This window comes from Gilbertella persicaria (genome assembly GCF_025201335.1).
Source record: "Gilbertella persicaria strain CBS 190.32 chromosome Unknown B0P05scaffold_28, whole genome shotgun sequence".
Lineage (NCBI taxonomy): Eukaryota > Fungi > Mucoromycota > Mucoromycetes > Mucorales > Choanephoraceae > Gilbertella > Gilbertella persicaria.
The window spans coordinates 54,066-66,756 of NW_026251989.1; the positions used below are offsets into that span (position 1 = coordinate 54,066).

At 34.1% G+C, this 12,691-nt stretch overlaps 4 protein-coding genes across 4 annotated transcripts; all 4 read left to right on the plus strand.

The window, feature by feature from the left end:
- Positions 1-284: 284 nt before the first annotated feature.
- B0P05DRAFT_588552 (transmembrane amino acid transporter protein-domain-containing protein) lies at positions 285-1,786 on the plus strand (the record flags this gene model as incomplete). Its single annotated transcript, XM_051582674.1, has 4 exons — positions 285-375; positions 416-577; positions 627-1,284; positions 1,351-1,786. The coding sequence occupies 4 exons, from the start codon at positions 285-287 to the stop codon at positions 1,784-1,786; spliced, it is 1,347 nt and encodes a 448-aa protein (XP_051433292.1).
- Positions 1,787-2,727: 941 nt separating this feature from the next.
- Positions 2,728-4,174, plus strand: B0P05DRAFT_604671 (transmembrane amino acid transporter protein-domain-containing protein; the record flags this gene model as incomplete). The annotated part of the gene is made up of 2 exons (XM_051583328.1): positions 2,728-2,881; positions 2,940-4,174. The coding sequence occupies exons 1-2, from the start codon at positions 2,815-2,817 to the stop codon at positions 4,172-4,174; spliced, it is 1,302 nt and encodes a 433-aa protein (XP_051433293.1). The 5' UTR covers positions 2,728-2,814.
- A 1,088-nt stretch (positions 4,175-5,262) lies between these two features.
- On the plus strand, positions 5,263-6,758 carry B0P05DRAFT_547809 (transmembrane amino acid transporter protein-domain-containing protein). The gene is made up of 3 exons (XM_051578938.1): positions 5,263-5,397; positions 5,445-5,585; positions 5,638-6,758. The coding sequence occupies exons 1-3, from the start codon at positions 5,337-5,339 to the stop codon at positions 6,732-6,734; spliced, it is 1,299 nt and encodes a 432-aa protein (XP_051433294.1). The 5' UTR covers positions 5,263-5,336; the 3' UTR covers positions 6,735-6,758.
- Positions 6,759-7,641: 883 nt separating this feature from the next.
- On the plus strand, positions 7,642-8,478 carry B0P05DRAFT_155236 (uncharacterized protein). Its single transcript, XM_051573095.1, has 2 exons — positions 7,642-7,984; positions 8,050-8,478. The coding sequence occupies exons 1-2, from the start codon at positions 7,800-7,802 to the stop codon at positions 8,345-8,347; spliced, it is 483 nt and encodes a 160-aa protein (XP_051433295.1). The 5' UTR covers positions 7,642-7,799; the 3' UTR covers positions 8,348-8,478.
- The last annotated feature ends 4,213 nt before the right edge of the window (positions 8,479-12,691 follow it).

Here is a 12,691-nt window from a genome sequence, read left to right on the forward strand (position 1 = left end):
AAATTACTTTGGTGCTGTCAAAAAAAATTGCGGAAATTTCACTTAGATTTTCAAGCATATTGTAGATATCTCAAAACAAAGTGTGATTGAAAAAAAAAAAAGAGGTTTAAAAAAGAGAAATACTAAAGAAAAATTAACTAATAGAAGAATATTTAGAAGAAAAAAAATAGTTTGGATTTTTCTGTTCCGCTATGTTCAGATAGAGTTTAGATTAAATTTAATAGATCGGAAGAGTTCTCTTTCCTCTTTTCTTCTTTTCTGATACCTAATTAAAACTACATCATATGTCTCTGACCGAGAAGCAAGAAGACCTTCAAGTGGAAAACACTAGTAGCAATGAAAAGAGCTTGGATTATCAAGAAATAACTACAAATGGTAACTAATTACATACCAAGAAAATACATATAGGACTAAGTGAATTTTCCTATACAAGACTATGAAGTTCAAAGTGAAAGGGGGTTTGGTTTTGTTGATGTGGACAGAACAAATGGTAGTGGCTCAATGATGGCATATTTCAATGTTGTCTGTGTAGTTGCCGGTTCCGGTATTGTTGGACTTCCTTTGGCCTTAAAACAAGGTATGAGTTACTATATAAATACATATTTCTTTGTTCTAACTCTTTATAGGTGGCTGGATTGGTTTAGTTATTCTATTTCTTGCTTGGACCATGTCCATCTTTACTTCTATTTTACTTACAAGGTGTCTTTACGCTAATGGCAAAAAAAGATTGGCCACTTATAAAGAAGTCGCTACCTCGGCTTTTGGTAGAATTGGTGGTTATATTACCTATTTCTTCAATGTTTGGATTCTTCTAGGTGGCCCTGTTCTTTATCTCATCTTGTCTGGGCAAAATATCAACCAATTGTGTCGTGGTACAGTAGCGGAAATTGGTGTTGTTCCTTGGACTATTATCAGTTGTGCTGTAGTTGCCATTCCTTTTATTTGGCTCAAGACAATGAAGGAAGTCGCTATTGTTAGTGCTATAGGTATGGTAACTATTCTTACTGTTGTTCTTGTGGTGTTGATCATGTCGATTATCGACAAACCCAATCAAATCGATGTTCACCATGATATTGTTGTTTGGGATATGTTTCCTATTTCGCTCAGTACAATTGCGTTTAGTTTCGGTGGTAATGTAGTCTACCCTCATATCGAATCCTCCATGAAAAAGCCAAAGGATTGGCCAAAAGTAGCTGCAGGAGGTCTCTCAACTTGTGTTGTTCTCTACCTTATTGTTGCCGTTTGTGGTTATGCTATTTATGGTGACAAAGTTATGAATCCTATGTAAGTTTATTTTTTATTTTTTCTATGGCCTGATTAACAAAAAAAATTTTTTTCTTCTATTTCCAGCTACAACTCTTTACCTGATGGAGCTGGTCAAATTGTTGCTTGCGTAGTTATTACACTCCATGTCTTGACATCCGCACCAGTTTACACAACCTCATTCAGTCTTGATATCGAAGAAATGTTAGGAATTACAACAGAAAGATTTGGTAAAACAAAAGAATTTCTTATTCGTGCAGTGCTGCGTATCTTGATTATGTGTGTTGTTGCTGTTATTGCTTGTACTGTGCCTCATTTCAGTATTCTCATGTCACTTATTGGTGCATTCGGTCAATGTTCTCTTATTTTCGTGCTCCCTGTCATGTTTTACCTCAAGCTGACTGGCTTTAGAAACAAGCCAATTTACTTTTTGGCCTGGTGTTTCCTAACTGTACTTTTAGGTATTGTGGGTCTTATCTTTGGTACAATAGAAGCAGTACGCGAATTGAAGGACGTATACTAGCATGTACTCTTTTTTTTCTAGACTTTTTTCTGTAAATATATTTTTTACTGCATTTTATTCCCATAATTTGATCTTCCTCAACTATATTATTAAGGTTACTTGGTAACTTATCTTATCAAAAATCCTCTCAAGGGATTGGTTAACTCATCCCATTGTACACAATTGTCTATATTTAGAGATATGTACGATTTAAGGAGCCGATTGTTCCGTTCTTGCCTTGGTTGCTCTTGTCTTGGCATGATGTATAATCACATAAAGAGAAGCACCATTCATACTGGTTATATTGACGCGCAAGTTGGTTTGCCACAGACCTTCAAAGAATAAAGAACAAGTTATTGGGACTGATCCATTATCATAAGCAAGGATACCTTTGATGAGTGTTCCCCGAAACTAAGTCTGTCTCACCATGACACACATAAAGACAGATATTGCATCAAATTTGTCATAAGTCGACATATGTCTTTATAAGGTGCATTGATTCATGTATAATATAAAAGAGAAAAAAGGGAAAAAAAGCTCTGTTAACACATTAGGTTTTCTATTTTGTTTGGAAAACAACCAATAAAGAGAAACAGAATTCTTTAGAACCCAGAATCTTGAAAAAAATTCTGCAATATATCACCGGATAATTATTCATGGTTGTTTTTTGACTCTTTTTTATACCAGACAGAAAAGAAACAATCAACGCATTCCTAGACATCCTCAGATGCTTGCATAATGAATAAACCACACTTAAAAGGAGTTTTTTTTTTTTTTTTTTTTTTTTTTTTTCAGAGAAGTGAAAAGAAATAACGCCGAAAAAATATAGAACAATTGCTGGCCTCTTTTAGAAATCACTACAAGGACCTTTGAGCTAAAAAAAAAAAAAAAAAAAAAAAAAAAAAAAAAAAAAAAAAAAAAAAAAAAAAAAAGTTTTTTAAACAGTGAGATCAGCGGTCCTTGATCTTTCTCTCTCTCTCTCTTTTCTTCACTCTATATATTTTTTAAGGCCTTGTCGTACAGTTTATTAAGATAGATAGATATCTACCATGTCTTTAAAAGAGAAAGAAGTAGGACAAAAAACATCTACAGAAAATGAACCATCTATTCTGTCAGGTAGATCTTAAAATAATAACTTTGGTTTTGATGTCTTATCCTAATTTCATTCTGACAGAAAATGACTATGAATTTGGACAGACTGAATTTATTGATGTAGACCGCTCAAAAGGTTGTTCCTCATTCATGGCATTTTTCAACGTGTTTTGTATTGTTGCTGGCACAGGCATCCTTGGTTTACCTTACGCTTTGAAACAGGGCGGCTTCATTAGTCTTCTCATTCTTTTCTTATCTTGGTTAATGTCTACTTACACAGCTACTATCTTGATCCGCTGTCTATATGCCAATGGGAAAGCTCGCTTATCTACTTACAAAGAAATTGCTACTTCTGCTTTTGGTTGGTTTGGTGGCTGGCTGGCTTTTTTCTTTAACACTTGGATTTTACTTGGCGTTCCTGTCCTTTACTTAGTCTTGTCTGGCACAAACATCAACACACTCTGTGCAGGAACCTCAGCAGAGGTTGGCCTCAAGCCCTGGACTATCATTTGTTGTGTTGCTGTAGGCATACCTTTTGTGTTCATTAAGAGCATGAAGGAAGCTGCCTGGATGTCTGCTTTGAGTACCATCACAATCCTTATTGTTGTTGTGATTGTTTTCATTATGTGCGGCATTGATAGCCCCAACCATGTCAGTGTTCATCGAGACACTGTCATCTGGGATATGTTCCCTATTGCACTTAGTACCATCTCTTTTAGTTTTGGTGGCAACGTTGTCTATACTCATGTTGAAGCCTCCATGAAGAAGCCTCAAGACTGGACCAAAGTCAGTGTTGCTAGTCTCAGCACTTGTGCAATTTTGTATCTCGGCGTAGCTATTGCAGGCTACATTGTATATGGTGACCAAGTACAGAACCCCATATACTTTTCTATCCCATCCGGCGCACCCCAAACGGTGATTATTGTGCTGATCACTGTCCACTGTCTGGCCACAGCACCGATTCTTGCGACCTCGTTCAGTCTGGACATTGAAGAGATGTTTGATATTAGTGTTGAACGCTTTGGCAAGGTGAAGGAGTTCCTTGTGCGAGCTGTTGTGCGCATTGCGACGATGGTGGTAATTGCTATCATTGCATGTTTTGTGCCTCACTTTGGAGCATTGATGTCATTGATTGGTGCTTTTGCCAACTGTACTATGGTGTTTGCATTGCCTGTCTTTTGCTATCTTAAACTCACAGGTGTTCGCAATAAGCCCATCTATGAACTCGTCTGGTGCTTCTTTACTGTACTTTTGGGTATTGTAGGTCTTGTTTTCGGTACAATGGAGGCTGTTCAAGAGCTTAAGAGTTCGTACTAGTTTATATAGAGCTGTACAACCATGTAGATATACTTCAATTATTTAAATGTAATTAATCTGTAGAGTAATAGATCATTAATACTTGTGTACTTTTGACTTGGTAGTTGTCCATTATACTCATAGGCAATGTTTTTGTTTGATCTCTATAACATACTCAGTAAGGCGTTGAGTTTACGGGGCCCTGCATATTATAGCACACTTTTGACAAAAAGCGATCACCTGAGTTGTCTATAATTCTCACGCATAATTTTGATTTAAACACACTCATAAAGGCAAGAGGTGAAACTATTTTATTTCGTACAACTTGAGATTCTTAATGAAAGGGTAATACATAGATAGTAATATACAGTCTTATCTTTTGTTTGAATATAATATAGTCACTGTTCAGTAGTAATTTCATTAGCCAAGTTATACTATCAAATTTGAATCCATGTTTTTTCAGAGATTTCGATCAAGCCAAGTTTGTTCCTTTTGACTTTGCTTCTAGACAGGGTCCTTTCGTATGGTTAGGAACCAAAGGTGAGTTTCAACTCTACAAGTTCCGAATATGGTTTGGACTAATCAGAACCGAGAAATGTTTTGAGTCATTAAATTACAATTCGACAGGATTCACAAGGCGAGTCTCACAGGAAATTCCTTTATTTGGCACGATCGTTGATATTTTCTTATTCGTGAGAAAACTCAATCTTGAAAAAAATCTTCATTATGTTTGTGAAATATCCCCATGGGAATAAATAAATGTGTGATTAGATGTATGTGCGCATGTATGTTTGTGTCAAATCATGACAGCTATGGAAGTTCATTGGTTTTAAAAGAAAAAAGAAAGAGCTGAAAATGAATCTAACACCTATTTGTTCCTTCTTTTTATCCGAAATCCAATAGACAAAGTACCAAAGAAAAACTTTAGAGGTCGTACAACTTTTATCGTCCAATAAGATATTGTAGATCGCTATTGAGCATATGACTTTTGAAAAGGCTCTGTTATCTAATTATGGTAAGAAAGATAACTATTGGATCAAGATTTGATAGGATAAAACACCTATTAAAAAAAAAGAAAGAATTTTTTATCTTTTTGAAAACAAGTATAAAAAGGGCCTGATTTCTGAACATCCATTGATTCTTTACTCCTCTTTTTTATACCTTCTTTTCTTCCTTTCTCTAAATGACCTCTTTTAACGAAAAGAAGGCTGAATACCAACATTCAGTTAATGATGTTACTAGCGGTAAATATAATATAGCTTATTGATTCAATGTGCTTATGCCATATTAGAACACGAATTTGAGTATGCCAATGAAGGCATAATCGATATCAATCGTGAGCATGCTGGTACGAGCAAGATGGCCTACTTCAACGTCGTTTGTGTTGTTGCTGGTACTGGTACTCTTGGTCTCCCCGTTGCCTTAAAACAAGGTACGAATACAATAAAATTAAATCAAGCATTCTTATTCATATATTTTTATAGGTGGTTGGTTAGGTGTTCTCATCCTTTTCTTGTCTTGGGTTATGTCTGTTTATACTGGTATCATCTTGATTCGTTGTCTCTATGCTAATGGCAAGACTCGTTTGACTACTTATAAAGAAGTCGCTACAACTGCTTTCGGTACAATTGGTGGCTGGATCACCTTTTTCTTCAATGCTTGGATTCTTTTGGGTGCCCCTATTCTTTACATGGTCTTGTCTGGTTCTAACTTGAATCAACTCTGCAAAGGCACCGCTGGTGAAATCGGTGATACTGCTTGGATTATTATTTCTTGCGCTATTGTTGCTGTTCCTTTTGTCTTGGTCAAAACCCTCAAAGAAGTTGCCTGGATGTCTGCTTTCGGTGCTCTTGCTACTGTCGTTGTTGTCATTATTTGTTTGGCCATGTCCATTATTGATAAGCCTAATCAAGTCAATGTTCATCATGATGCTGTCATTTGGGAAATGTTCCCTATTGCTCTCAGTACCATCTCTTTCAGTTTCGGTGGTAATGTCGTTTACCCTCATGTTGAAGCCTCTATGAAAACTCCCCGTGACTGGCCCAAGGTCGTTGGTCTTGGTTTGAGTACTTGTGCTGCCATGTATTTCGTTACTGCCATCAGTGGTTACTCTATCTATGGTGACACCGTCCTTTCTCCTATTTATAACAGTATCCCTGCCGGTGCTGCTCAAACTGTTGCCATTGTTGTCATTACTCTTCACGTCTTGATGGCTGCTCCTATACTTACCACTTCCTTCTCTCTTGATATTGAAGAAATGTTCAACATTAGCGTCGAACGCTTTGGCAAAGTCAAGGAATTCTTTATTCGTGCTGCTATTCGCATTGCCACTATGGCTGTTGTTGGTGTCGTTGCCTGTACAGTTCCTCACTTTGGTGCATTGATGTCTTTGATTGGTGCTTTTGCCAACTGTATTCTTATCTTTGTCCTTCCCGTTGCCTGTTACCTTAAGCTTACTGGTTTCCGTAACAAGCCCATTTATGAACTTGCATGGTGTACTTTGATTGTTATTCTTGGTATTGTTGGTTTGATTTTCGGTACCATGGAAGCCATCAAGGAACTCATCTCCGCTTACGCTTAGAATCCTTTTTTTTTCTTTTGTACATACTTTTTAAACTGTATTTATTCCCATTTTATTACTATTATCCTCGCTTTTTAATAAATTCTCAGAAAAAACATGTCGTATTTGACAAAACAAAGAAGCCGTTGTAATCATGAGTTGTAATGTCCAAGCTGACTCAACAGCTAGCCATGCTAACCATTCAATATTCATTATTTTAAGTTGCTCCATGCCCCATTCTTGCTTCCAATTGGTTAATCCATCTTCACATCGCGCAACCAGCATTGGCATGATTTCCATCATGACATAAGATACGTTGCGTATGTGATTGCGACATAGAAACTCCATGAAACTCTCTAAGCTGGTTTTGAAAGATTCGATTCTAGAAGAAGATGATACTGACGCAACAATTAAAGAAAAGGACAGATATACAAGACTGCATTACCTACATTTGCATTGTGCTCCTTCCATCAAGCCTAAAAAAGTGATTGAGTTGCGTATTATTGATAAATTGTATAAATACCAGTAGTGTTCATTGTTAAAGGTAAAAAAGAAGAAAAAGCATGTTTTCTTTTGAGGAAAAGAAAATCGGAGCTAAATGTAATCTTGATAATGCAGATTTGAATGAGCTATCAAAGCGTATTGGACATGTTGCTTCGGAGAGATCTTTTCTTTTTTTTTTTCAATTCACACTTACATCATTCAATGTATCCTTTTAAGTATACCTATTAACCTCAAGAGCATTAATATCCCTCTCTGCACAACTTGACTTAAGTGATTCCAGGTCCAAAGTGTTCAGCTTCTTTTGCCCTTCAGAAATGATGTTAGCCAGCTGTATTCCAATATATCTAGGAAAATCTACTTATCTTGTACAAACAATCTTTCATCCCGAGTAACAAGTGTCTTGGCGTAAATGTACCGTCAGCATGAAAAAAAACCAAGTTTGCTTATCATCAATAAATACCCTTTTTTAACAGGCTGTAATCTAGTTTTTTGATTTTTTTTTCTTACTACTCTAGAAATCATCAGATAGCAATATTTGTAGTTTTGACAAGAAAATAAACAATACTTTAGTTATCATACCCTATGACGACTTTATTAAAAGTGGTTTATGTCAAAATATTCCTTGGAGCTATAGAATTTTTTTTTTTTTTTTTTGAATGGCTTGAAGAATTCAAGGAAGTATTCCATTCATCACTTTCAAGTATACACTTATACATATATAATAATTTCAAAAATGTTGTAACTGTGAGCATTTCTGAAAGAAAAAAGTAAGTTTATAAATGTTACTTTATCAGTTGATCATATTTTACAGCTGTTTATTACTTTTCATTAGGTATGTATATAGTGGATTATCTCTTTTAAGCTACAAGACATCATTAATTATACTAAATCATGCATTTATTTCAAAAGGTAAAAGATTTAATAACAGTAGATCTGCCACCAAAATAAAAACTAGATTGTTCATTAAGAATATACAGAGATTTAGCGAAATGTTCCATGCACCAGCTTTGCTTTATCATAAATTATGGTTGTCACAAGATTTAAAGTTTCCTTTAGAAAAAAAGGTGGTAAACAGTGTAGTTAGTAATAATATACAAAACAAAGATGAATTCAGCAGAGTGATGTCCTAACAAAACAGTCTATTAAGTATGAATTTAAAAAAACATATGACTATTGATGGTTATCCAGAAGACAATAATATTATGTCAAGCGATCATACTGATATTAGTATACAAAAATTTAATGAGAAGTCTAAAAAAAAGAAATTCAAAAGATAAAAGTAAAATAAATGAAAAAGATTTACTTAACAAATATATAAAGAATAACGACAGAAATTCTGTGAAAAACTCCAGCAGAAATCAATAATTACGTTACATCTAATAGTGCTCTTATGCCCAACTATTTTTTAATAAATGCAGCAGGAAATGCATACCCGCCTGACTTAACCAATCAATTTTATAGTGTTTGCTGCCCTGATTTCACTGAAAGGTACACAGACAAGTGACTTTTACATTATTTCGTTTTTTTCTTACAACAGAGCTTGACATAGTTCCAACTATAGAGTAGTCCCATTGACATATGAATATTTTCAAATGCAGTTTTAAGAGACAATTGCTTCGGGATTTTGTCAAACCTTTTTGATACTAATATATATTGATAAGGAAGATATCTGAAATGACTGGAGACCAAGCAAAAAAGAACTTATGAACTTCAGAAATTTCTCAGGAACTTAATGAGCATACAAAAAACAACGCAAAAAAAATGTTGTCAAAAAACTAGCATAAAATTAGTGTTTTTTAACAATTTTTATTATTGTTCTGCGTAAAGATACCTCAAAGGCACTCAAGAGGCGAGCGTAATTATAAGGAGTTATATTAAGCTAATATGTGTCAAATAAACTAATAGTGATTATCAGGATTGCAATATCGATTTATAACAAATGAAAAAGTACAATTAGGATAAGACTGCCATTTATTAAAAGGCAAAACACAAGATATTTGTAATAAGATGATTTACAATGCCATACACACATCAGAAGATTTGATAATAAACAATAGTCATAAGCCCGACTAACACATTCTCCCAAATAATGTAAATATATTGTATCTATTTTCATGAATGATACAACAAATACAATAAAATCAAAAGAAGACCACAGCTATAATTAGGGAAAAGCGAAAGAATAATTGTAGTCTTGTGCGCACTTGCTTTTCATCTGCAAGCAACTGTAAAGCAGTACGCATTTGTTGTAGAGTGGAGTAGGCATTAAAGAAGATGTTGTCAAAGACAAATCTCTAGTGTGCTTTTCAGACTTACGAAGGGGCGACAACGACAATGTCAACGATTTTTAAGTCTCTTTTCTGTGATTAATCTATTCTGAGAAGTCTAATATATTAAATGCTTGAATAACATCCTCGACAGTTGTCGTAGGCCATAGAAATTCGAAATTGAGATTTTCCCAGAAAAACGTCTTTGGCTCACAACAAAAAAAAAGTTAATCGTTCTCAGGATGGAGTGTGCAACTGGGGCAAAAAGATATGAGCAATATATTAGAAATTATGCAGTAAAGAAGTTTTATGGAGGGCAGCTGGAAACAAGCAGCAGGTACATCATATTACGAGCAACTGGCTGCAGAGACCAGCTCCGAAACTTAGTCCAAAAGTCTCTAGAAATGGCTCTCAAGCGCTCCAACGCAAATATAGTGCTTTGAAAAGCGTCCAAAGCTTTTTTGTTGATACCCTAGTGATCGATACAGTCAGAGTAGCGAATTACAAAGAAAAAATAATATCAAAAAAATATTACCTTCAGAATGTAATCAATTCGAATTCCACTAACATTTATGCCGACATGGCAAGTATGCCATTTGTGTACTCAAAAAAAATAGTTTTAGAAAAAATAAAGATCACTGCCTTAAAATAATGGCAAGAAATAAAATTCCTGATTTTCCTATTCTAAATTAATAAAAAGACATGGTTTTCAATTTTTCTGTTTTGAATAAATAAACGTGTTTACCGGATAGTAATTTCAGTGTTTTGGCTTAAAGAAAAGATTACTGGTTGGTAGACTCGTTTTTTATCTCAAAACAGAAAAATTGAAAACAAACTTTTTCTAAAATTTTAAGCAGAAAAACTAGAAATTCTCTACTTTTTTTTTTATTTTTTGTCATTGCAGAAAATGTTTTTGATTTGTTTTAGAGTAATGGATTTAATTTTAAATAATTATTTTTTAGAAAATATTTTTTTTAGTATACAAATGGCATACTTGTAATTTCGGCATAACTGCCAGTATTTTTCTTGTTTTTGAAAATGCTCTTTTTTTTGTAGAATTATCACTAGAGCGTAAGCAATGGAAGAAATTATAGAAAGACTCGTATGCTTAAGGCCTTCGTGATCAATGTGATAATTCTACAAAAAAAAAGAGCATTTTCAAAAACAAGAAAAATACTGGCAGTTATGCCGAAATTACAAGTATGCCATTTGTATACTAAAAAAAATATTTTCTAAAAAATAATTATTTAAAATTAAATCCATTACTCTAAAACAAATCAAAAACATTTTCTGCAATGACAAAAAAATAAAAAAAAAAGTAGAGAATTTCTAGTTTTTCTGCTTAAAATTTTAGAAAAAGTTTGTTTTCAATTTTTCTGTTTTGAGATAAAAAACGAGTCTACCAACCAGTAATCTTTTCTTTAAGCCAAAACACTGAAATTACTATCCGGTAAACACGTTTATTTATTCAAAACAGAAAAATTGAAAACCATGTCTTTTTATTAATTTAGAATAGGAAAATCAGGAATTTTATTTCTTGCCATTATTTTAAGGCAGTGATCTTTATTTTTTCTAAAACTATTTTTTTGAGTACACAAATGGCATACTTGCCATGTCGGCATAAATGTTAGTGGAATTCGAATTGATTACATTCTGAAGGTAATATTTTTTTGATATTATTTTTTCTTTAGTGAATCTACTACACTCATGGAAGAGTTCTGATATTTACGAGGTCTGCAATGATATTTTTGTGGATTTTTGAAGTTTCTTTTCGGCCAAAAAGGAACTGAGGCGAAATCAATGTGCTGAGTATAGTATCACACTAGGCTATAGATGGGATTCTACAAAATGTGTTATCGTTGTACCTAAGAAAGGCATCGTTGAGTATACTCTTTCTGATAGAGTCATTGCACAACAAATTTTTTTTCAAATTTCGGAATTTATTATATAACTGGAGATACCTCAAGCCCTAAAGACTTAGTATAAGCAATTGCTAATAAAGTTCGCTCATTTATGACCATGCTATTCTCTATCACTGCAGCACAAGCGATTGCATTTTCGTTCTATCGGTGGAAGAGATCTTCCATTGAATGGATTTTTCTTCTATTGCTTGTACTATAGTGTATTAGTGTCAACAGCGCTTGTTTCTCTAGTTTTCTAGAACCAATCTCGAGCGCATTCGTCTAATTTGCTGGCGACTGGTTCGACTACCTGGAGGTAGTCCTAAATCGTGTTCCTGTAACGCATACTTCTTTCATTCACATATTTTCCAGTACCTTAATATACATACTATGTTCAACTAACTCACACCATGTGTCGAATAAGCTTCTGTACATTTCCTCCTGTCACAGATTGCCTCCATAAAGCATGCTACCACGAATACTCTGCTCTTTCCAACAACCAATTGGCTGTCTCTTTTATTTCTTTGGACACAGACATACGTCCACAAGCATCATTAGATAAACATTTTTTCCTCTATGCATTTTTTATCCTTGTTCTCCTAAGAGGGGCTAAGTCTAGTCTAGTTTAGTTGTTGTTATGAATTGACCAAATCCGAGAATTTTAGACTAAATTAAACTGTATGCTCAGAGTTGTTTTTTATATTAAATTAATAAATTTGAAAAAATTTATGCAGATACACAAATGTGCCATTTGTGTTGACAAAAAAAATACTTGTAAGGAACGATTAATTTCGATTATTCTCTACTAATTCATGGTCACTCATGATTACGTATGCTCATTCATGTTCATCCATGCTAATTTATCAATGCCAAAATAAGAGTGAGAAATTAAGGTCAAACAAATTATGCGGTTAATTGAATCGACAATAGGTTCGTATTCATAGGTAATTGCTGCGTTAGGGTTCAGCATAGCTTGTAGAAGTCTTTATTTTATATAGGGATATTAGGTAGTAGAATTGATCCGAATAATCCATCGATTACTGCTATACAAGGATATGCAATAAACGAACCAGTCAATCTCCAATCAGCCCAGTGTGATTGATAGGTTGATATCTAAAACTTTCTATCTACTTTAAGGCATTTTGTCAATAAGACAATAACTGTAAATCATTTGTTGTCAGATATTTGCCTATTGAAATAATTGTATTGATATCATGTAAATGATATTGTACCTTTTGAGCTGTATGTAGTTTGACTGTAGATAAAATGAGTAATTAAATTGGGGTTGTGAATGTATGGCAAAATA

Excerpts from the sequence above, each read along its gene's own strand:
- B0P05DRAFT_155236 (XM_051573095.1), top strand. The coding sequence starts at position 7,800 with ATGACGACTTTATTAAAAGTGGTTTATGTCAAAATATTCCTTGGAGCT. Across the intron at positions 7,985-8,049 it reads AGCATTTCTGAAAGAAAAAA|GTATGTATATAGTGGATTAT; the intron begins GTAAGTTTATAA and ends ACTTTTCATTAG.
- B0P05DRAFT_547809 (XM_051578938.1), top strand. The coding sequence starts at position 5,337 with ATGACCTCTTTTAACGAAAAGAAGGCTGAATACCAACATTCAGTTAAT. Across the intron at positions 5,398-5,444 it reads AGTTAATGATGTTACTAGCG|AACACGAATTTGAGTATGCC; the intron begins GTAAATATAATA and ends ATGCCATATTAG. Across the intron at positions 5,586-5,637 it reads CCCCGTTGCCTTAAAACAAG|GTGGTTGGTTAGGTGTTCTC; the intron begins GTACGAATACAA and ends ATATTTTTATAG.